A 24,382-nucleotide genomic window follows, 5' to 3' on the forward strand; every position below is an offset into this window, starting at 1 on the left:
AACCAGTTTGTTTAGCCATAAAAAATTAAAGACGAAGTCGGTATTTTTATATTTTCAACGCAATTCAAGCCAAAAATGACCGAAAATATAAAATCAGATAAAATTAGTGACTTGAGAGATTCTGCCGACTTGCTGGGACGTTTACTGAACAAAACGAAACCGAAAGAGAATCGATGGGATCGCATTAGGCGGAAACATCTGAACAATATTACCGTCACGTCGAAGACTGTAAAACGGTTCTTCAATATGGATTTCATCGACGAAAATCAAATGCGAATTCTTAACGGAGACGGTGATTTACAGAAAACTACTCTCAATCCAGTACTGGTGATGGATATCAGGTGAGTATTGGCCTGTTGACACAAATGGACTTTGTTTTTCACGACTCTCGATTGGTATTTTTCCTTTGTCAAAAAACCAACAGCGCGCAATATTGACCGCTAAGTCCTTCGAATGGGCAAATCAAAATTCCTCAACAGTATTGAGATACAAATGCCCTTGACTAAACGAATGAAATTTTACAAATTTTGGCGAGCACCGTGATATGGGTGTTTCACTAGTGATTGTAGTAGGGACCAAATCTGATTCCAAATATGATGAATATTTTCTTTCTAGATTTCAATCAGATTCTGAAAATACAAATTTACCCTTCTTCGAAAACTGCTTACTTTTTAAAGTCTTATTTCCAATTTGAATATATATTAATTGTCTAAGCTGAAAATATTGCTCATGCTTTTTTTTTAAATATTTAATTTATCGTTCTTCAAAAGGCTCATTTTCAAAAATACGAGATGCGAAAAATATTGATATACGTTATTTACAAGGGGAGGTTAGAACTTTGTGACAAAACGTCACGAGGGGGAGGTAGGCATCGAAAATCACTGAAAAAAGCTTTTGTCTATGGCCCCATTATTTTTTTTATTTCGATTGTAGAGGTTTTAACCCTCAGGTCATTCGCCTCTTAATGGCCCCAATTGTCAAGGAACTTCACAAATTTCTAAAAAAAACACGTTTTTTTAAACCCAGGAATTTATGTTTATTTGAAACGTTTAAATTTCCTAATGGTTTTTGTATTTATGATTTTAACCTTTTTTTTGACAGCAATATCAGTTCTACTAAGACAGTATCGGGGAAACAGATCGTAAAATGAAGAAGTGGAATAGCGAAGTTTGAAAGCCGTAAAAAATCCGCACTACTGGCTTGAATTCGAACACAGCATCCTTATAGACTACAGTACAGCTTTGGATACATAACCACCACTGCGCTTTATACCTCTTTGATGGCGAATTCAAATGTCTGCTCCCAAGTGGTAATCTTTTGCAGGCAATCCCCGTCATCCTCCTACTCAAAAGCCTTCGATATATTTCTATCTAAACAAATTAAGTTTGATTTTCTTGTGTTTCGCATTCATTTCGTCTGTAACTAGCATCATCTGGGTGTCGAGTTAGACGATGTATCTAAACTCGACGTCAACATTTCATAAGGCATTATATACAATATGCTCATGTTGAGAAAATGGCGTCTGAAAAATTACCTCGTACTTTATATTCCCATTTATGAACAGGAGCTTGATTTAAGGACTAAACAACTCAATGCCGTGTTAAATTACCCATTTTTTCCGAATAATATAACAGATTTATTAAAAAAAATTGTATTTTGAACGTTTTTTGTAGATAAATGTTTTGGTCCCTTTTGAAACATCGCACTGGTTTTGTGCCCTCTCCCATAATCCCTTTTCGGCGAGACGTTAGCTTATAGTGCGTGCGGGTGAGCCCTTTTGTTTACAGCAAATGATTATGTGACGTTTATTTTGATCCCTTTCTTGGTGTTGCGATGTTTTTGTTCCCTTTTCAAGTATAGTCTTTTTCGTTAAGAAAAGGGCCCATAAACAAATTTTTCCGTTTTGTTGTTTGGTGTTTATGAGCCGTTAATTTTTGAGGGGAAGTGAAAGGGAACATAAGCAAAACAAGTTATTTTGCTTATGTGCCTTTTCGATAATCCATTATTTCCCCAACAGCCAGGTTTCAGAATCGGCTTATTTAAGGTATGTATAAAGCTTTGTTAGTGTCCATTTGAAGGAAGTATTAACCGGAATTGTTTACGTTTTGTTTATCGGCCCATTTGAAATGTTCTCGTCGAACTAGAACCCAAATTAGCACTAGTTAGACACAAAAAACTTCAAACAGTTCACACGACATATGTGAAAGTCAAAAGCAACTGACTTGTCCCGAGTGATGTCCCGGGAAGCAAATTCAGAAGCCTTGGTTTTCTGACGAGAAAGCGAAAACGAACTCTTGTCTTATGGCTAGAAATCAAACTCAATTTTAAGCTAGGTTTTGTGCCCTTAATGCGCAAATTGGTTTAACCCAATTTTTCTTTTGGGGATTGATATTGCATAATGCCAGGCGTTTGGCTCTGCGAGTATTCACTGCTGTTGAGCAACATCTTATAAAAAATTCTTACGAGAATTGCTTTACGGAGGAAGGATGTCATCCAGGAAAGCCAAATCCGGATCCAGCGAGAAGATGGCCGATAAGGTCCCCCAGTTGGTGTCACAACGTCCAGGCAACTACGACTGCACGGCAGAAAGATGGAACGAATGCTAAAAATTTAACGATCAAAATGTTTGTCCATCCTCCCTCTAGCGAACAGGTAAATGATAGAGTGACCAATAAATCCGACCGGTTGGGAGCATATCACACGGGAACGGATACCGCCGAGAAAAATAAAATAAATGACGCAAAAAAACCAACGAAGCCCAATGTAATCCGTTCCGCTGCGTACAAAAGAATCGGGTCACTCATTATCGAGTGATAACATTCGAATGGTTCAGTGTGACTGTTGCGATGAGTGTTATCATTATTTGTGTTAGAAGTGTAAGAAGGGATTGCTGACATGAGCTGGATCTGCATGAACTGCGAACACGCAAAGGATCCAACCCCTTCCCCCTGCATACCTCCAACGTAAGCACTATCAAATCTATTGTACGTTCGAATAGTAAGGCAAGCAGCATCGGAAGTCGGGCCAAACGCAGACAAGCTTTAGAACTACAATGGTTAGAGGAGAAAAAAGAGCTGGAACGTCGATATTTAGAACTAAACTACAAGGTTCTGTTAAAAGGCGGTAGTGACTGCTCGTCGGTTGTTAGTAAACCCCAAACCATATTATTGTCGAAGGTGAATAAGTTGATAGCCGACACGGCTCTAGCTGATAAACTAGAGAGACATCCACCAAGGAACCCGATTGCGTCTATAGAGCACCAGGCTCCGGTACCAGATCAGGAGCGTGCGACTCAAGTTAATATCCATCTCCGACGACCCGCACAAAGTGTTCCCGGCCAGCAAGAGACTCGACCTGAAGATTTTCAGCAGCTCCCACATGCTACAGTCAATCGCTCCGGCACCGGAGGCCGAATCATGGGCCGTTTGTACCAGGTTAGCGTTCCACTCCCATTGGGCGACCATTGCATTCCTCCCAGCGCACGGGATCAGTGACGACACGGTTTGTGTGTTTAATCGAAGTCAAATCGCCTCCCGCTAAGCAGTTTCGAAGGACCTACCGGACGTCAGTGATAATCGGGAAGATTGGTCACTATTCTTCTCGATGTTCAGTTCCTCCACTCACATGTGTGGATCCTCCAATGAGTAAAATATGCTACGGTTGCGTAAGTACATAAAGAGAAGAGCATTGGAAGCAGTACGATGTCGCCCACTCCACCCGTCAAACGAAGCAGGAGTCCTTTCAACTCTCCAGATGCTCTATGGACGACTAGAAGCAATCGCGCAGACGGTCATCAAAAAGATACGATCATTGCCGTCGCGGAACATCGAGAAGTTGGAGACAATGGCGGACATCGCGCTGACAATTGAGAATTCGGTCGCTATCATTCAAACGTGGGAAGTCAGCGACTTCGTCTACAATGCATCGCTGCAATACAAGTTAGTAGGGGGTTGACACCAGCGCTGAAACTGAGCTGGGCCAGATCCTCAAGGAACAACCCTATTCCGAACCTATTGGACTTCAGTGCGTGGCTGTACGAGACAGCAGGGGATGCAAGTGCTGTCGTTGATACCGTATACAGCAATCAACGGTTTCGCGGTACTAAGTGAGATGGTTCCTTGAAAGTTCACCCGGATATAGACACGACGGAGTTGAAACCAGCCAACCCTCCACAGAAACCAACAATCGTTGACACGAAGAAGTGCGTGGAGTGCAAAAAGGGATTTAACGATGTTGGCCAAATGCAAACAGTTCGTGGACTTAAGTTACGATTCGAAGTGGGCGACAGTAAGAGCTTACCAACTTTGTCGCAAATGCCTGCGTTAACATAACGAGACACCAGCACCTCTTGAGACTACCGATTGAGTCGTATAACGAGGACAATCCACGAATCTCAATCGACCTGGATAATGCCAGTCTCGGATATGCAATGAAGGGTCACGAAGGACAGTCAAGTGACCCGATTGCAGTCAAAACACGGCTCGGCTGGATAGTTTTCAGCAGTTGTGTGGGTTCGAAGAATGCTTGGCACTACGTAAACTATCATACGATGCAACCGAGATACAGGTAACGATCTTCACGAACTCATCAAAGGCTACTTTGTCCTCGATAGCTTGGGAATTTCTAAGCAAAGTAAACTGCTTCTGTCCCATGAAAACCAGCGAGCACAGTCAACGGCCCGTTATACAGCCTTTTCGAATCCGGGCTTCTGTGAAGGTACGATTTGGTCCAACTTACGGATAACGCAGCGATGGCACTGCGATGCCTAGACAACCGAAGAATTCACTTTTGACGGGCGAATTGGACTCGAAAATCCAGGATCACATCAACAAAGGCTACATGCGCAAGTTGTCTGCGGCAGAGTTGGGAGTAGCCCGTCCACGAGTTTGGTACCTTCCGATATTTCCAATCGTCAATCCGAACAAGCCAGACAAAACAAGACTCGTGTGGAATGCAGCTGCTACTGTTTTCAGAGTTATACTCAACTCAGTTCTGTTAAAAGGTCCAGACGAACTAACATCTCTTCTGTCTGTGCTGATCCAGTCCCGAGAGTTTCGGAGTGCGGTATGCGGCTGCATCCGTGAGATGTACCACTAAGTAAAGATGCGAGAAGACGACCAGTATTGCCACGCTTCTTCTGGAAGGCCTGCGAGACAAATATCGATCTTAGAGTCTACGTAGTACACACTTCACATATAAAATGTCACCCCCGTACGAGCAGCTACTGATCAGTGAGCATCGACAACCGACAAAACACGATTTGTAGGTTGATGATGATCTTTGATCCCTGCGCACTTTTTAATGCAACTAAAATCTTTGTTGCACGAAATCTGGCGAACATCAATCGGCTGGGACGATCCCATCGATGAGTCACTATTTCAATGTACTTGCGTTTTCATGAAGGAGAAACCATCGAATGCTGGCTGATCGGAGCAAAGACGAGTCGCGCCGCTAAAGTTTCTCTCAATTCCCAAGTCCGAACTGCAAACCGCTGTGAGGGACTTGAGATTAGCGGCCATTATTGCCAAATCGCTATCCATCAAAATCAATCAACTCTTCCTCTGGACTGACTCCAGAGATGTCCTCTGCTGGCTCAATTAGGATCACCGTCGTGGTCATCCGTGTCAGCGAGATCCTCAAAACGACAAACGTCAACGAGTGCCAGTAGGTGCCGACAAAGCTAAACGTGGCAGATAAGGGAACCAAATGGACACGATCTACGGATATGATCGCTTCCAGTCGATAGTTTTGCGGTGTCGACTTTCTGTGGTAACCGGTGGAAGCATGGCCCGTTTCTCCGCACTTATTTGGATCGACTAATGAGGAGTTGCGGCCTCATCTTCTGCTTCATATAATCTCCCGTATTCTTATTTACGACGGATGCGAGATTCGTTCGAAAGCGAGTCGAATGAATAGCAAGCCTATTTGGTTTTGCTGTCGTAAACGGGAATACAAACCACTGTCGAACGAATCTCGCATTCGTCGTACACAAGAATACTGCTGAGTACCATTGGACCCAGTGGTTCAGCCACAGGATTTCTCGGAATAGTCTTCTCAACTGAGCCGTATGGCTTATGTGACCCGTTTTGTTGACAACCTGAGGCGAGCTAAGATGGAAAACCAAGGCAAAGTGGTCCACCACTGCAACCACCCAGCAACGCAAGATTATAAAAAAAACACCAGTTCACTACGCAAGATGTGACATCCTAAGAGCCCACAACCAGACTACGATGCCGCTAATCCGGCGATTCTTCCACGAAATCATCACATCACTAGGTTTATTATTTCCAAGGCACACAAGCAGTTTAACCACAAGAACCATTGTCCGATCGTCAACGAGCTTCGCCAGCAACTTCGCAGTCCACGTCTGAAGGCAACATACCGTGCGATCAACAAGGAGTGCTACCGGTGTAAAAATAATCAAGCAGCCCCGCAACCACCTGCGATGGCTGATCTACCACTCGTTCGCCTGGCTGCCTTTGCTCGACCATTTACGTACATGGGGATAGACAATTTTGGCCCAATGATGGTATCTGCCGGACTACGCACAGAGAAACGTTGGGGGGTAATGGCAGCATGTCATACCATTCGCGCCATACGCTTGGAGCTTGCCCACACACTGACGACAGATGTATGCTGGCTATGCGCAACATCTTCGTTTGAAGAGGAGTTCCAGCAGTGATCCACAGCGACCGTGGCACAAACTTCCAGAGGTCTAGTAAGAAACTACAGCTAGCGCTATACGAGCTCGACAATGACCGTTCCATCGGAATCCAATTAGGTTTATTGCAATAACTTCATTTCCACGGATAGTACTTACAATTATTACTGCTTAAATGAAAGGTTATAGTCACAGCCAAGGCTGCAAAATGCCTACCTTTTCCACGGCTGTAATTTTTCTGCCTACATTCTCATTTCTCTCTCGATGCTGCTGTCATTCGCTAGTGCAGGACGCCCAGCGCTGTACGGCTGCCTGTGTGTAAAGCAGTAACATGACAGAAAACTACTGTCCCCAGTACAGCCACCAGACGCGAGCGGTACAGCTTCTCTTTCCTTATTTTACATTTTTTAATATTTTCAATCTTTTTAATATTTTTATTCAAAAATGACTACAATGAATGCGGCTCATTTACGCCACGGCCGGCATCAACGCTTTCGTGTGCGGGACTCTCCCTTTGACTATGCAGAGAAAAATGTACAAAGCGAGAGAACAAACTTTACTACGTCACACTCTCACCGAGCAGTCGGAGTACAGCAGCAAAACAAAAATGTATTCTACTGCTGTACGGGAAAATGTACTCGATTTGGCTACTGTTCTGGCAAGAGCTGTAGTGATGCGTCGCTGTAGCGGGCTGTACGGCTTGTGCAAATGTAAATATATCGAAAAAAATGTAGTTTATCGGTACCGTTGGCATCCCTGGTCACAGCTATTAGGCTTATGTATTGTTGTGAGCAAATTTTAGCCTAAACCAAAAGTTATAGCTGTTTAAAAACGTTTTTTATAAACAACATGGCCATGAAAGGGTTAATATCTATTGCATCATTTGGGCATCGTTATGGTGGCAGTTTATGTGAAAATTTGCTGTGGGATCACACTAATCAACTCGTAACTCCGGAACCAAAAGCCCGATCAACTAAAAATTCAATGGCAAGCTTATGTAAACCTATTCAGCCATAGATGTGAAACTTGTGAAATAAAGGAATACACACATACATTTTTCGATATCGACGACGAACACTAAGAATTCGGGGAGCACATCGCAGAAGTATCAAAATATTCTAGGGAACAAGATTAATAATGTTTTCTTCTTTCCACTTCAAATCGAAGGGAGCAGAACACGCTAACCATTGAAGATGTTGGAATTGAACGTCAAATTTCCAACCCCTGAAAGTTGGACATAACTTCGAGCTTTCAAACCAACCACTTCGTCTTTACTCAATCTGCCTTCAAAAACGGTTAGCTTCTCGCTCCACCCACGTTCTACCTGTGCTATGTATAAAAGGTTCTAGTAGCCTAAATTTTTATACAGGCTAATATGAACACTGAAGAATACATTATAGCTTGAGCTTGTGCGATCACCCCTGGCTGCTACTCCGTTATCGATCTGGACTAGCTGAAGTTGCACAGGGAATAAGTAGATAATTATGCTTGGGAGTAGCGAAACATCTTTCAATGTGCAACTCCTGGTAATCCTAAAGTGTTTATTGATCAATACCGGCGCCGGCCAGGCCCGAACGTAGATCGCGGAAGGAAAGGGAAGGAATGGTTAGTCCGATACTTGCTTTTGCTAGAGACCTTATATACTACTGCACACTCCACAAGGATCACAGGAGGAGGATATTTTTTGTTAGTAAGAGTATAGAAGTTGGATCTGCTCTTTTTTACCGTCGCCAGAGAGGTGACTCCACTATCTGGACTAGATATCGATCCACCAAACTCATGGACCGGAGACCAACGGCTATACTTCCCTTCCGAAGGAAGACGTGACCACAATTTTTTTCACCTCAGAAAAATCTCAACGACCTCGGCTGGAATTCTAAGAGAAGAGAAGACAATCGCGTAGCTAATTTGATCCAGTCCTAACCTCAATATTGAACCAGCTTCTGATTGGTCATTTTGCCAGTCATGAGCGTTCATTATATTTACAATCGGGATGGAAAACAGTGCTGCTGAATCTATTCTGGCTATTTTTCATACACATCAACATTTCGTGCAAATTGAATAAAAGACCTGAATGACGATATAGTTACGTGTATTGTTAAGAGAGACATGAATAAATATTTAATTTAATTTTTAAATGCAGCTAGCATTGTAAATTCTTGGTAGAGGTGCGATCTTTTAGGTACAATTATTTTCGGCAATTGTAAGAAGCATTCAAAGGGAATCTGGCAACGATTAACGCTTGTTGTCTTTAGATTTACGGCAGGGCCAAGTCGAGAAAATTAAGAAGAGCAAGAAGCCTGTTGTCGTCTCTTCTCTTAGCTGGAATTGAACACAGGCCAACTGGAATGAGTGGCGGTCACGCTTACCACTCAACCACCGGCGCCGTCACTGAAGAATACATTATAGTCGAAATATTAGGATCAAATCAAATCAAACGGAAGACCGTTGTCTTAAGAGGGTTCATATTCCTCGTGAAGTGGTAGCTGAATGCAACACTGTCCAAAAACACTGAGGTTCATTAACAGCGGTTTGGCGACTATAGTTGGTTTTCCGGAAAAGAAGTCGCAAGGATGCGTTATGTCGTAGAACTTCCGTAGATTCAGGCATTCGAGAATTGTAGGGTAATCCACTTTGGCAAACAGTAAGTTCGAAGCAAGTAGCACTCGAGAGCAGTGCTTCTGGATATCGAGTTTGGAATTATACTAGTAACTGAAAGTATAACCACAGACTAACACTATGAGGGAATTCCCTCAAAAAACATCGATCCGACAATTTTCCCAGAACACTAGCTCCACCTTTTATTCACAGTCCCAAACACTCATTTACTGGTGGGTTACCCTTCCGATTTGGGAACAATTTTTCACTAGTAGTCTATCCCCCATATGCTTGTTCACATTTCAGTGGCGCCATAATTTCAAATGTGGCCACAGTCCCAACTTCAAATATATTTAAAATGACCGTTAAAGCGGACGAAGTTTTTTTTTTGAGTGTTATGTCTGTTAGTATGTGGTATAACTGACCACGATTTTCATAGCTCAGCCATTTGAATCCGTTTCTTCATGGGATATATCAAAGCGTACGACTCGTTCTGGTATTACGGATTCCAAATATCAGAACAATGTTCTATTGGCATCAGTTGGATTCCGTATCCGTCGAAAAATCTTAATGTCATCGGTGAAGAAAAAGATGTAGCATTATATGGGGGAAAGGGAGTTGTGTATTTTGTGATGATGTGTGACGACAGGGAAGTAGGGGGTCATGTCATGCTACGTAGCCTTTTTAAAGGGGAATATGAGTTGACCTGATGTCACCACAATCTTACCCTTCTCATCTTACTAAAATCGTTTTTAATTTTCTAAATTTTCGTGGTGGCAAGGGGGAGGGTTACTGTCACGCTACATGATTACTAGGGGGTGCATTTAGAGGTTTGTGACAAAATGCTACGATGTGGAAGGGGGTTGTTAAAAATCACTCAAAAATGCTACGTAATTTATGAATGTAGCCTTAAAATATTTGCTGGTATATAGAATACAGACAGGTGGAATCATTCAGAATATATTGGCTAGATTACCACACATGGACAGATGCACAGTTTGCTTTTAACTACAATAGACTAAAACCGTATAAATTTCATTTTAATTTTATCCAAATTTCAGGCACGAGATGATCAAACGAAAAACCAAAGACAACCGTAGCAAACCGGCGGTAAATCCTGTGCGGGCTTATCAGCAGGAGCATCTGGAAAATCACAAACAAATCATTGAATCTACCCTGTTTGAAAACGAGCTGAACAAATTTCGCAAACAAATTACCAAAGGCGGGACGAACGGCAAAAACAACCACATCAGCGAACATAAAAAGAGTTTTTTATTAATCGATTTACCCAAGATTGACAACAGCCTTATTTACGATAGCTTAGAGGAATGTGAAAAGTTTACGAATGATTTCTACCAAAGTGCAATACACGGTACCGAGACTTTTATGAATGAATATCAACATGAGGATCTGAGAAATTTTAAAGAACCGGCCAGAATTGAAGAAATACTAGAAGATCCAGAACAGCTCAATTCAAACGGCCCTGAGGCTGATCATGAAGGAATGACCGATGAGGACAATAAGATTGTACGTTTCGGGGATACACAAGTCATTACCTACCCAGCCGAAGAATCATCCTTTTCTCTCGATGGATCAGAATACGATTTTGATGACAATGAATTGTTTTTGGAGTCGCTCGACTCTGATGTGGATGAATTTGACGGGGCGGAGTTCTTGTCTACTGAAAGTGCTTCAGAGCCTAGCAACGACGACGAAACGCAAACTATTTTTCACACTGATTCTGGAAATATCTACTTTACAATAACCCGCGTCGAAGACTCGAGTGGATCATCCAAAGATAATAGCGACGATTTCGGGAAGGAAAGACTAACTTACAACTATGATTCGCCCGAGATAGTTGACGAACATGTACTTCCTTTGGACGAAGTGGGCTTAATTCGAGTGAAACGTTGTTCGATAGATGAGAAAGACTATAGTAAACTTCGTGTCACAAACTACAAACCAGAAGACGAAGCGAAATCAAACGACGACAAAATCGAAATTTCTGAGGAGTCACGTAAAGTGATAAGTGCGGCGTTGAATGAAGGATTCATGCACAATTACGACCGTGCCCTACTAAAACAGTATTTTTTCAAGTGGTTACAATTTACAATATTAGAAAAAATCTCTAAGGGGGCAGGTGTAACATCCACACGAGAGCAAAAATTAAAACGCATCAATGATTTCATCAACAACATTCGGGCAAGCAAGAAGAAAACTCTCAAACCGAACAACACAAAACCGCAGACAACTTACGTAAAGAAAGACTACGAACATCGGATGAAAGTTCAACAGGATATTATTGAACTGCAAAAGTTGAAACTGGAACGCCAGGAACGCATCATTACCGAGCTAAAGTTATCAAAGTTCTCAGAAGCTGCTAAGATATCTAAGATGGAAATTCAAAGCGAACTGCAGAAAGCGATGCGCAACGGTCACGTGCGGCTACGTGCGAAAGCCAAATGCATTCAAATCGTGGGAAACATAAAAAACGATACGACCGATGAGGATGAACTGCGAAAACTACAAGCACAAGGACTAATGATACCAAAGTTTCTAGCCAAAATGCAACAACGTGCTCTTGAGCGTGGACAGAAGCACCAGGAGGCCAAAGAACGTCGTTTGCGAATGGAAAAGGAACGCGAGGAAAGCAAAATGGCTGCCGAAGAGGCCAAACGCCTAGAAGATGAGGAAGCACGCAAGAAACGTTACCGGGAGATGCGCGATAAACGAAAGTTGGAGAAATTGCAGAAGATTATTCGCGAGCAGGAACGGCAAGCGTGGATCGCTAATAACCAGATTGCTAAGGAGTTTCGTTTGCTAAAGTTGAAACGGTTCGGAATGTTGGCCTTTAAGCTACTGCTTGGAATTAGAAGAGAAAACGAGCGACGTGCCATGGCGGCACGGCGACGATACTACAAGAAGAAGAGTTTCCGAAAATGGTGGAGATTGACCAATTCGCTCTGGGAGAGTAAAAAGCAGAAAGCGGACGAGTTGGTGAATGCGAAATTGATGAAGCTCGGGATGAAGTGTTGGAGAGAGGTGAGTGCATAAACTGCGAAATGGATTAATAAGCATAACATATATGTGGAAATATTCGAACGAATACCCGTTTGAACACTAACGCCACTAGAGGTATACACCCTTACTATTATTTACGACGAATGCGATTCGAACGAATAGTAAGCACATTGCTGTCGTAAACGGGAATACAAACCACTTTCGAACGAATCTCGCATTCGTCGTAAGCAAGAATAAGGGTGATAATTGTGTCAAATATTTAGAAATTTTTATGTAATTGATTAGGTCAAACTGTTAATTCAGTCAAACTCAGTAGCGCACTTGGCGACAGTATCCTACTCTATAACCGGATCATTTGCGAAGATACTCCGGATCGAAGGAGGAAGGTCATAATGCTGGCGTAGATCTTAGTATTCTCGACAATTAACTGGTAGATGCTCCACTTTAAGCCTGGTGTTGCAACTTGTGCAGTTTGGTGGGTCGACGCGAGTGATTGTGTGGGCATGGGTGACTTTTGTGTGTTCCACACGTAGGGAAGAGAGCTCTTTGCTTAATTCTTCTAGCCCCGTCATTCTTCTTTACTAGGTCCCTTTTCATCTTTTGTGGGAAGTCTCGAGAGCCTTTCCAACCAGCAACGAGTTAACTTTACTTTTGAATGCCTTTGAATTACCACACGACGGGACTTCTCGGGTTATTAAGTTATTATTAAGTCCAGGGATGCCAAGTATTTTTCCGAGAAGTCTGCAAAATTTTTCGAAAAAGTCTGGTTTTGTCTGGATGGCCAAATTTTTTTTGAATAAGCTTCATTTTACATCTATGAGCTGTATTTTTTGCAATTTACTAATGAGCGACCGGAAATAAAAGTCGCAAGGATAGAATATGCTTCGTAAAACCCGTTCCAAATTCATTAGAATATAAAAATCGGAAATAAACTTCAAGCGTAAAAATCGGACGGAGATTCTTCAGCATAAGAATCGCTTAAATAATGTTCACCCGCAAAACTCGGTAAGATTGAGCCTCCAGTATAAAAACCGGTTAAAAATAAATAAATCGGTCGCAGGAGCATCCGTATATCGTGATTTTCAAGATTAAAAGTCGGCTAACAAAAACTTCTTTGTAAGAAACGGACATATTTTCTTCCGGTTTTTATACTGAAAGTTTATTTATCCGACTCTTGCAGAGGAAAGTCCCAGTCCGATATTTATGCTTGAAGTTTTATATCCGGTTTTTATATTCTAAAATATTTGAAACGGGTTTTACGAAGCACGTTCTGTCCTTGCGAACTTTGGTACGTTGTGTTTCCAGTATTTCTAAAAAGTTTTGTTTTAGAAATCGTAGGTCAAAAAACAGTTCAAAAATCAACTATGCATTCTTGTAACTCATTTTATTTTCGAAATTATCTTGATAAATCTGGACAAATTTTCGGAATTCTGGATCAGACAAACATAAATCTGTATGTCTGGACGACACTTAAAAATCTGGATGAATCCAGATAAATCTGGAAGGTTGGCACCCCTGATTAAGTCTTCGTTTCCTCATAGTTTCGTGGGACCCAGCATACTGTGGTGAGGGGGTCGCAGCACTCTTCGATTTTCTGGACGAACCAGTGTTTAGAGTTTCCGGACTCCAGGGCGGTTATGACGGAGAGTGATTCTGAAAATATCACGGTTGAGATATCTTCAGGTTTTTTGGAGATTGCTGGAGAAATCACTGCTACTTCTGCTGAAAAAAACCCGGAAGCTGAGCGTCCGTTTCATGATGGTCACTGCCACAGCACACCAACATGGAAAAACGCAAGCCTCAATGCGGATTCGCCAGGGGTGCTTCTTGGTTGCTTGTCGAAGCACCCCGTGGTACAGGGGGGCGAGGGTGTTAGTCAAGCCTTTCCAATTCCGACTGGTCAGTTCGATACCGTGGCATATGTTACTGTAAATTAAAGCCTGGTTTATATTCAGTGCTGTCCTCCTGTCGAATTTAGGGTGTCGAGTGGTTATGGTTTGGAATAGCCGTTTCCTACTTTGGAATGCCTTTTTAATTTGCATGTTAGCCTGCGATCTATCATAACTCCAAGGATCCTCGGTTCTTTTTTTTTTGAATGGAATGGTGGTGCCGAAGAGCTTCAACGGACGAGCAGTTGCGTTGTAGAAGGAATTACAACAGTTGACGATAGAAGATTTGGGGGCTTAAATGTTAAAACCGATGAACTCAACACATCGCCCTACACCACTGAACGCTAGCTGCAGCTTTACACGCCCCCTTGTTTTTCCGATTACCACTAGTATTATGTAGTCTGCATATACGAAGATTACACAGCCGCGGGAAGGGTGATGAATAAGGAATTCATACCGATTAAAAACAGCGTCACAGTGAAAACAGATCCTTGGGGAACTCCATTTGCCTCATAAAAGGTGTGAGGCCGGTTGCCTCCAACGCAGATTTGGAAGCTACGGTTTATAACGAATTCCTGGAGAAATTTGCCGAGTTTGTTGCTGGAGGAGTATGCCCTTCCGCCATACAGTGTTATAGGCTTTTGCTATGTCCAGTATGGCAATGTCTGCAAGGGGACCTTCCGATAATGGTTGGTTCACTACTTGGGCAACACCCAATATGTATAGCAGTACCAAGCGCCTTCCTGTGACAATTTGTTACTTGAGTCGGCAATCAAGTAGAATCCCGTCTGCTAACAGGATTGTTAAACGACGATTGACCAATCGCTCCATAATTTTGGCAGTACAGGACATCAGGCTGATTGGACGAGAATCACTTGGTTCTCCTGTACCCTGACCGCCTTCCAAGATTATGTTGAAACTATTTAAATCCCCGCTAGCGAAAGGTGTCGGAGTATAGAGTAGCCTACGTCGTCATGGCCGGCCGAATTTCTTCGCGCGGTGCCTAGTTCGGCGACGGAAAATTAGTAGACTGTCCGGAGTCCGGTATAAACTTTGTAGGCAATATATCCACGGACGTCTTACCTTTAGTGGAGGAGGTGGGTAACCCGAGCAAACGAAAAGTCAATAATACCCCCATGCTCATTGTGTTTGAAATGGGTTCAAACCATGAAAGCACCTTCGCCATGGTCCGGCAGATACCACATAAAATCCATATTTTGGTGTATATATGAGTCATTGAGACTATTTTATGGTGTTTTGATGGTTGTGAATTTATAGAGTTTATGGTCTTTTCAAAGTGCTGTATGGTGTTTGAACCCATGAGAATTTGCTCGGGAATACCTCGTCCGATGACAGTCGTTCAAAAAATGGCTGATCTCGTTGGCGATCACAAAGAGGCCAATTGTTATAGCGCTGTTAATAATGAGGATGAAGCCGGTCTGTCCAGTTGGTTGTCTTAGCCTCCTGAATAGCTTTTCTCGCTTGATTTCTCATTCTAGGGTAATCCACCGATCGCTTCTTTCATAGAGGGTTATCGATGGTAATTCTCTTGAGCGATCGAAGGTCTGTCCGCCGTGTCCTGATAATCGATGACACTTCTGGGTTCCACCAATGTATTGCACGATGCGGAGGAGTCTTACTGGTACAGGGGATACAAGATGAGGCTGCACCATGGGCTCGGATAGGGTCTCGGGTCAGTATGTCCGGTCTCGATCGATATTGTCAGATAGATTTTGTTCAAATGCTGTCCAATTTGCTCGATCAAAATCCAGCATCTTCTTTGGGATGTAGAGGTGGGAGTGAAGAGGGTTGGGAGCTGCTCGATGAGACTACTAAGCTTATTTCATATGTTACTAACGTCCTGGGTTACATAGATCGAAACAATAGTGCGTTTGAAGGGGAAACTGATCCGGGTGAGTTATCAGGTCCGATCTAGTTCCGAGTCCAACTGTCTGATATATGTTGGCACCGTACCTAGACTCCCAGTTGTACTGATAGCTGAACCACGGGAAACGATCCATGCCCTTCCTGATGTCTGTCTCCTGAATAGCGAGGCAGATAGGTGCGTGGCGAGCTATAGATCGTTGCAGGTCTCCGAGCTTTGCTTGCAGTCTGTTGGTGTTTCATTTCACGGCTAGCACGCTGTTTCTCTCACTAATGTGTGAAGTAGGGGTACTGGGGCTGGCACGACTGCTTCGGGTAGGGTTCCTGCCACTTAGCGGACCGGAGCTACCAGACGACCCTCCCAGAGCTGTGCTGCTGGAGGTTGCGTTAGATTTGCCTGCCATGTGCACCGGTGATGATAGCCGATAACGTCTTCCCCATCGTGCACGATATTTGTAGATCCTACATACAAAAGCTCCCCAGCTGTCACCAGTAGTACCCTATAGTCTTCTGCTGCTTCCAGGGACATAGCGAATACGGATGCGGACTTATTGTTTTAGGAGGTCAAGCCAGCAGATCTGCAATTTCTGGTCGACTCGCTGGCTTTTTCATTGCTGGTGCGACAGGTTTCTGGGTGCCAAGAGCATCCAGCAACTAGACTTAGATCCCGTGTTTGCAAGTTATATGTACGGTCAGGTTTTCTACCCTTGATTCTTCGCACCGAAGGGCTACTGTGAGCCAGCGGTGCGCCGATGGGTGTGGGTGTGAGGCTCTGTTAGCTGACATCGTGCTGGGAAAGTTCAGGGTTGGACTTTCGGTTGTTGTAGCTTTCGGCGGGCAGTTTGCCTTATCGGTGCCTCGACGACCGTCGGAGTAGCGGAAAAAACCGCGTGTTACACCGGCGATTGGGGACCATTCATAAATTACGTAACGCTTTTAGGGGGGCGGGAGGGGGTACAACAAGTTGTGACATAGGGGGGAGGAGGAGTTAGCTAGATCGTTACGTAACATGTTTTCACCGAAGAAAACAATTTTTTTCTGGGAATTTGTTACGTAATAGGGGAGGGGGGGATGAAGAAATTTGTGACAATTTGTTACTTGAGGGGAGGGGGAGTCAATTTTGGGCAATATTTGCGTTACGTAATTTATGAATGGTCCCTTGTATGTTGGGGGTGATGCTTCATTCACTGGGTTGAGATCCGGTGCCACAGCTACAACAGTCGAGAGGGACGAATCGGGTGAGCCCGAAACATCACTAGTCGCGGCGGTGTATGTGTACAGTTAACTGTAGGTTTGTAGGCGTATTGTTTGAGAGCTTTCCTCTGTTGATGTTCGTGTCCATGAGGGTTCAAAGTGGGAGTTATGGTAATGTCTATTTTTGGTGAATTTCTGTGTGTGTGCGTATTGGTTGTTCAGATTTGTGTTCCTTTTTAATCGGGCTTCTTGATTTGTTAGGTTAATTTTCGGGTTGTCCTATGGACTATTTGCGTCGCGATTCTACATTATCATGGCTCGGATGCTCTGTGTTGTCACCCCCATATCCGTGGGTCGGCTGATTCTATCTTCTTGTGGGGATATTTCCGGTGATTATATTGTTGCTATCTCATATGGTAACTGTGTTTTCGTTGAGGGTGTTGACGTACACTATTTTTTGAGGAGTTCGAGAGGGCGCTGAAGGCCTTGCAGTGGGCTATAATTTCTCTTAGTCCTTCGAAGTGCTGATATTCGGCATCAGATAGTTGAATTTCCAGCTGATGAATCTGCGCGTCCTTGTTATTGTCAGCTTGTAAACGCTGGGCCGATGCACGAAGCTTTGCTATCTCTTCTCGTAGGATGTTGATAATGCGATCTTTTTCGTCAACATTATGGTCCGGGCGGTCTTTTACGATGTCTGGGAAACTGATACCTGCAGCATTTTTTAAAACAAGAGCTCTGGCTTCAGAGAATGAGATGTTTTTCGAAACTTTAATCTTAATCACTTTCGCTTCCTATGCGTAGACCGGAAATTTGGGATGGCGAGTCGGGTGGTTTCCGCTGTAATTGCTATGCTTGCTTGGAAAGTTGCAGGAGTTGTCTTTATTAGATGGGTGTGAGCCGACACAGTTTATGAAAATTCGGCAGTTTGGCGCAGCAGCGAACGAGTACTGAAGTTCTGACTAAGCCTAGAGAAATCTTCTTTGGAAGATGCGATCCTGTGAATGATGGTTCACGTTCTATCATCTAAGTGATTCTCTTGGCGGCGATGATGTTTTGACTGCTTCAGTGTGAGTTCGTCCGTACTCAAGTTATCTAGTTCGTCCGTACTCAAGTCTGTCGTATCGAGATCATACCCACGTTCAGGGTTGGGTGGGGAAAATAATCTCTATTGCTTTCCCGTTGATAAGAGATTTCATCCCGAATAGCGCATTTTTTTCTTGTTTATTTGATACGGCTCAATGCTTTAGCATAACTGAGCCATAGGTCTTTTATGAAGTTTATAATATGTAAAAATTAAAATTAACTTTCATGTATCTATCGCGTCTTGTTTACGCAGCTTGCTGCAGCGTGTTGAAATCCTCTTCCTTGGAGGTGAAATATAAATTGCGATGTCTGCCGCACCTCGGGGGTCATTCGGTTCGTCTTCTCTCGCATTTTCGTTCACTTCCATGTCGTCATCGGTCCTGCATTCATGATGCTTACGGTCTGATGTTATTGTTTGCTTCTTATACGTATGAATCGCTGTTGTAAATCCTTCATCGAAATTTGATTCTTTATCAGTGGTGTTGGTTGTTGGTTTGGAGGTATTTAGTGCAATCGTTGTTACTTCGCTGTTGGTAATGGTAGTTGGTTTATTGGTACTGGGCCTGATCGGTGTTGTGCTGGTATTGTTTACTGACTGGTCCGCAGTCGTAGGTTGAACAACCGGTTTTGGTTTTTTAGTCGTAACAGATGAAATTTCCTTAACAGCCTCTGCACCAGTTTTTCCGCGGCTGATCCCAGTATTGGCATGTAGGAATCGGCCCTAGGTACGTGACCACTGTTCGTTGAGAATATTTAACAGCTTCAAGTGATCTGCTTGGAAGTATCAAGTAGGAGCGAATAAGTTTTGTCGGACGCATTCTAACCACACGCACGCCGTGGCGAAGTCCTGGAAAGAAATTCCTCCAAGTAACTTCCGTAACACTATCCATCTCTCCGTACTGTGCCATGAGTTGTTTAATAGCGGCGGGACTAGTACTTGGTGGTGTGTTTCAAGTTGTTCTGCAAAGCAAACAATTCTGATTGACTAATGTATTTGAGCATAATCAGTACCGCATGACGTAGATGGTGAAACTGCAGAGCATTAACTTCTGCTAAGTTGAGCTTCATGTTCACCTTTAACGTTTGCTCCACTTCACGAATCGATGGTCTTACAGGACATTTCGAGAAGTCAACAGCAACGCAGTTTGTCTGCAACGGGTTATACACTTGCTTTGCATTGTCACTCATTATTTGCTCACGTTTCACACGCTACGCAGAAGGAATCAATTTTTCCTTTGCTAATAGACAAAGCAGCGCACGAGTATTTCTAGCTTCTGAACTGAATAAGAGAAACCGGACTGACGAATAGCGCATTGTTCGCTTTCTTGAAGATCTTGCGCAGAACATACCGCGTACCTCTTGCGTCTTTGGATGCCGTCTTAGTCCGATCGAGACCAACGGCCCTCATCACCGATTCGTGGATTATGAATGGGTTGTTGTTAGCCGCTGTTCGGCTCCATCATTTGAGTTGACCGCTCTCATTAGCAGGATCTGCTGGCCAATTATATCTCCGGAATTCAGATATGGTGGAAGGCTGTGGGTCAAGAATGGCGCGCCGACCTCATCCGGGGGACGCAGTTCACGTCCCATTAACCCGTGTGAGTGAACTAAATTTTGTTCGAAAGAGTTTCAGAAAAAATCGCCTTTCAGGGAACCGCACTATTCACAAAAAGCGTTCTTCCAGATAGGTGCACTCTTTATCTGACTTCTGACCGTCTGATTACAGTGTGATTGACACTAACACTATGACGGGATTCAATCAATGTTCCTTATGACTTAACACGAAATATTGATTGGAAAACATACGAAACATTAATTTCCACTTCTCTTGCTTCGACAGAAGAGCTACCCCCTACCGAAGAATATGAATTCCTAGCGGGTTTAATTATTGAAGCAGCAGAACAAGCCCAAACGAAATGCAATCCTGGAATGACAATAAATAGACGGCCCCCTAATCCTTGGTGGGACAAAGAGTGCTCTGATGCATATGAAGCTAAACAAGTTGCCTACAAAGAAATTATGAAACAGAAAGGGGGTATACGTGAGAACTTTGAAAATTATTTCATTTTGCAAAACAAATTTGACAGTATACGTCGTGCCAAAAAATCTAGTTATTGGAGACACTTCGTTAATGGCTTGTCAAGAGAAACATCAATGAGTACTCTTTGGAACACAGCCAGAAGAATGAGGAATCGAAACGTGACTAATGAAAGCGAAGATTTTTCGAATCGTTGGATATTTAATTTTGCCAAAAAAATTTGTCCCGATTCTGCTCCTGCGCAGAAAATCACTCGCGATGCTCCCACAAGTAACGATTTCATAGATTCGCCTTTGACAATGATGGAATTCTCAATTGCACTCCTCTCATGCAACAATAATGCTCCGGGACTAGACAGAATTAAATTCAACTTGGTGAAGAATCTGCCTGACCTAGCAAAAAGACGCTTGTTGAATTTATTCAATAAGCTTCTTGAGCAGAACATTGTCCCGCACGACTGGAGACAAGTGAGAGTTATCGCTATTCCAAAACCGGGAAAACCAGCCTCCGATCATAACTCGTATCGACCGATTGCAATGTTATCCTGCATCAGGAAATTGTTGGAAAAAATTATCCTACGACGTCTCGACAATTGGGTTGAGGCGAATGGCTTGCTATCAGATACCCAGTTTGGTTTTCGGAGGGGAAAGGGAACGAATGATTGTCTGGCGCTACTTTCGTCAGAAATCCAACTAGCTTACGCAAAAAAAGAACAAATGGCGTCTGTGTTCTTAGACATAAAAGGAGCATTCGACTCTGTTTCCATTGATGTTCTCTCAGAGAAACTACATCAATGTGGTCTTTCACCAATATTAAATAATTATTTATACAACTTATTGTCAGAAAAGCACATGCATTTTTCATACGGCGATTTGGCAACATTCAGAATAAGTTACATGGGCCTCCCACAAGGTTCTTGTTTAAGCCCCCTTCTCTACAATTTTTACGTGAATGATATTGATAATTGTATTGTCAGCCCATGCACTCTAAGGCAACTTGCAGATGATGGCGTGGTTTCTGTTACAGGACCAAAAGCCTTAAATTTACAACAACCACTGCAAGATAGTTTGGATAATTTATCAAGTTGGGCTTTGAAGTTAGGCATCGATTTCTCTACGGAGAAAACAGAGTTGGTTGTTTTTTCAAGGAAGCGTGATCCAGCTCAGCTTCAGCTTCAGTTGGTTGGTAGAACGATAGCCCAAGTCCTGACTTTTAAATACCTTGGAATTTGGTTCGATTCTAAAGGCACATGGGGAGGCCACATTAGGTATCTAATAACGAAATGCCAACAAAGGATAAATTTCCTGCGAACAATAACTGGATCATGGTGGGGTTCTCATCCAAGTGACATGATAAGATTGTATCAAACAACAATACTTTCAGTAATGGAATATGGGTGCATCTGTTTCCGTTCAGCTGCGAACACTCACATTATTAAACTGGAACGGATACAGTATCGCTGTTTACGAATTGCCTTAGGTTGCATGCAGTCGACCCATACGATGAGTCTTGAAGTACTAGCGGGAGTTCTTCCTTTAAAAGACCGATTCTGGGATCTCTCTTCTCGTTTACTTATTCGATGTGAGGTTATGAACCCACTGGTAATTGAAAATTTTGAAAGACTTGTCGAGCTTCAACCCCAAACCAGATTCATGACAGTGTATTTCAATCACATGTCACAAGAAATAACGCCTGCTAGGTATGTTCCCACATACGTCAATATACTAGATATTCCTGAATCCACTTTATTCTTCGACACGTCCATGCAAGCAGAGATTCGTGGAATTCCGGATCATCTACGCTCGCGGGAGATCCCTAAAATATTCACAAGTAAATATCAACACATAGACTGCCTTAAAATGTTTTACACTGATGGGTCACGAATCACTGAGGCCACTGGTTTCGGTATTTTCAACAATAATTTTTCAATTTCTCTCAAACTTGCAGAACCCGCCTCTGTTTATATAGCGGAACTAGCAGCAGTTCACTATAGTTTGCAAATAATTAATACTTTACCCCCGAACCATTACTTTATCCTCACTGATAGTCTCAGCACAATTGCAGCTCTACGCTCAAAGAGGATTGATAATCACGATCCATTCTTTTTGGGGAAGATACGAGAATCTCTGAGTAACCTGACAAGAAAATGTTATAAATTTACCCTAGTGTGGCTCCCCGCCCATTGCTCTATTGCGGGCAATGAGAAAGCTGATAATTTAGCCAAGATTGGTGCACTAGATGGTGAAATATATGAAAGACCCATCGCTTACAATGAATTTTATAGCGCTTCTCGACAGAGGACACTTGCTAGTTGGCAAACATCTTGGGACAATGGAGATATGGGACGATGGCTACACTCAATTACCCCTAAAGTATCAACGAAGGCATGGTTCAAAGGATTGGATGTAAGTCGGGACTTCATCCGTGTGATGTCTAGGCTCATGTCCAATCATTATACTTTAGATGCGCATCTCCGTCGTATTGGGCTCGCTGAGGGTAATCATTGTGCTTGTGGAGAAGGTTACCATGACATTGAGCATGTTGTTTGGTCCTGCACTGAATATCGTGAAGCCAGATCACAATTAGTAGATTCTTTACAAGTCCGAGGAAGACCAATCAATGTTCCTGTTAGAGACATCCTGGCGTATCGCGATCCTCTATACATGGAACTTATCTATCATTTTCTAAAAACAGCGTCTGTCAAAATTTAATTAAATTCATCTCCTCATACTCTCATCCAAGGCTAATCATTCACCAATTAAAGGAACCTAGAATATTTAGTTTTTAAATTTAGACAATAACAGAAAAAAAGTAAATAAATACACCCGAAAATACTAGATCAGTATGAAATACAACAATGTAAGGAAAAAAGCAAACAATAAAGTGATTTCAGTGTTAGTTTTAGACAAAGTACTAGTATAGTTAAAATTAGTCTTAAAGATTTTTGTAACGTGCTATGTAAAAAAAGAAACTGGCGTAAAAAGCTATTGCAAATGCCGTGTCAAATAAACGTATGAAAAAAAAAAAAAAAACACTATGACGGGGGGACAGCAGAGTCTGGAGCTTTGTGAACATAATTGAAATGTAGAGTACATTTTTAGAACTCTATAGCTTCGAATCCACCGGTTTGTTGGTGATAAACAGCTTGGTTTTGATTCTGCAGCTACAAACTGTTTGCCAGATCATAAGTCGCATGTCCTGGCCATTAGATTCTGCTTCATCGTCATGTTCGGTTACTTGGAGGTACGGTGTCAGTAGAACTTCTATGCTTCCGGAACCATACTATTAACCAGTACAAGTTGCATTGTATTCAATATAGCTGGTGCTATATCACTGTCAAAACTGATGAGACATAGTAGAAACGCATAGTATAACAAGTTATTATTTTTATTGGTTTCGAATGTCTTAGCTTGATAGTTTGAAGCAAAATCAAATGGGTTAATACTAATTCGTTAACCATTCCACAGCACTGTCACGAACAGCGAAAGAAGATGCAGGTAGCTATCGATTGGCACGAAGTGCGTCTCTCGGAAAAGATTATCTCAATATGGATCGGACGCACAAAGCAAGCCCTACTGATAGTTCAGGGTAAAATGTCCCACGCGGCAGCCCACTATGAATGGTATGCGTAACTCAACCCCGCCAAAAAACTAAATACAACATGAAGTAACTAAACTCCCGTTATCAATTTAGGCAACTCAAGTGGAAGGTGTTCGAACGATGGCAACGACTACATATCATTTTGAAGATTGAAAAGGAGACTGAACAACGCCGCCAAAGATGGCGTATGAAAATATGGGAACTCTTGCCAGACTACAAACCAATTGACGAGGAAATTTAACTCACGATGATTGTAGGTATTACACATTGTTCTATTGAAGTCTGATTTTGAATAGTGATTTTTCAAAAAAAAAAGTATCATCTCACGACGTTTTATACTAGATTTTCTACAGTAATAAAAGATTTACACTGAAATTTAGGGAAAAGTGATATATCGAGCAAAAGAAAACA

The 24,382-nt window shown here is 42.6% G+C and overlaps 1 protein-coding gene across 1 annotated transcript; it reads left to right on the forward strand.

The window, feature by feature from the left end:
• The first annotated feature begins 49 nt into the window (after positions 1 to 49).
• LOC131685142 (calponin homology domain-containing protein DDB_G0272472) lies at positions 50 to 24,292 on the forward strand. The gene is made up of 4 exons (XM_058968624.1): positions 50 to 341; positions 10,321 to 12,301; positions 23,839 to 23,993; positions 24,065 to 24,292. Exons 1-4 carry the CDS (start codon positions 76 to 78, stop codon positions 24,210 to 24,212), a joined length of 2,550 nt encoding a protein of 849 aa, XP_058824607.1. The 5' UTR covers positions 50 to 75; the 3' UTR covers positions 24,213 to 24,292.
• The last annotated feature ends 90 nt before the right edge of the window (positions 24,293 to 24,382 follow it).

The sequence above is a fragment of the Topomyia yanbarensis genome, chromosome 2, assembly GCF_030247195.1.
Source record: "Topomyia yanbarensis strain Yona2022 chromosome 2, ASM3024719v1, whole genome shotgun sequence".
Lineage (NCBI taxonomy): Eukaryota > Metazoa > Arthropoda > Insecta > Diptera > Culicidae > Topomyia > Topomyia yanbarensis.

Excerpts from the sequence above, each read along its gene's own strand:
- LOC131685142 (XM_058968624.1), top strand. The coding sequence starts at position 76 with ATGACCGAAAATATAAAATCAGATAAAATTAGTGACTTGAGAGATTCT. Across the intron at positions 12,302-23,838 it reads GGATGAAGTGTTGGAGAGAG|CACTGTCACGAACAGCGAAA; the intron begins GTGAGTGCATAA and ends ACCATTCCACAG. Across the intron at positions 23,994-24,064 it reads GCGGCAGCCCACTATGAATG|GCAACTCAAGTGGAAGGTGT; the intron begins GTATGCGTAACT and ends TTATCAATTTAG.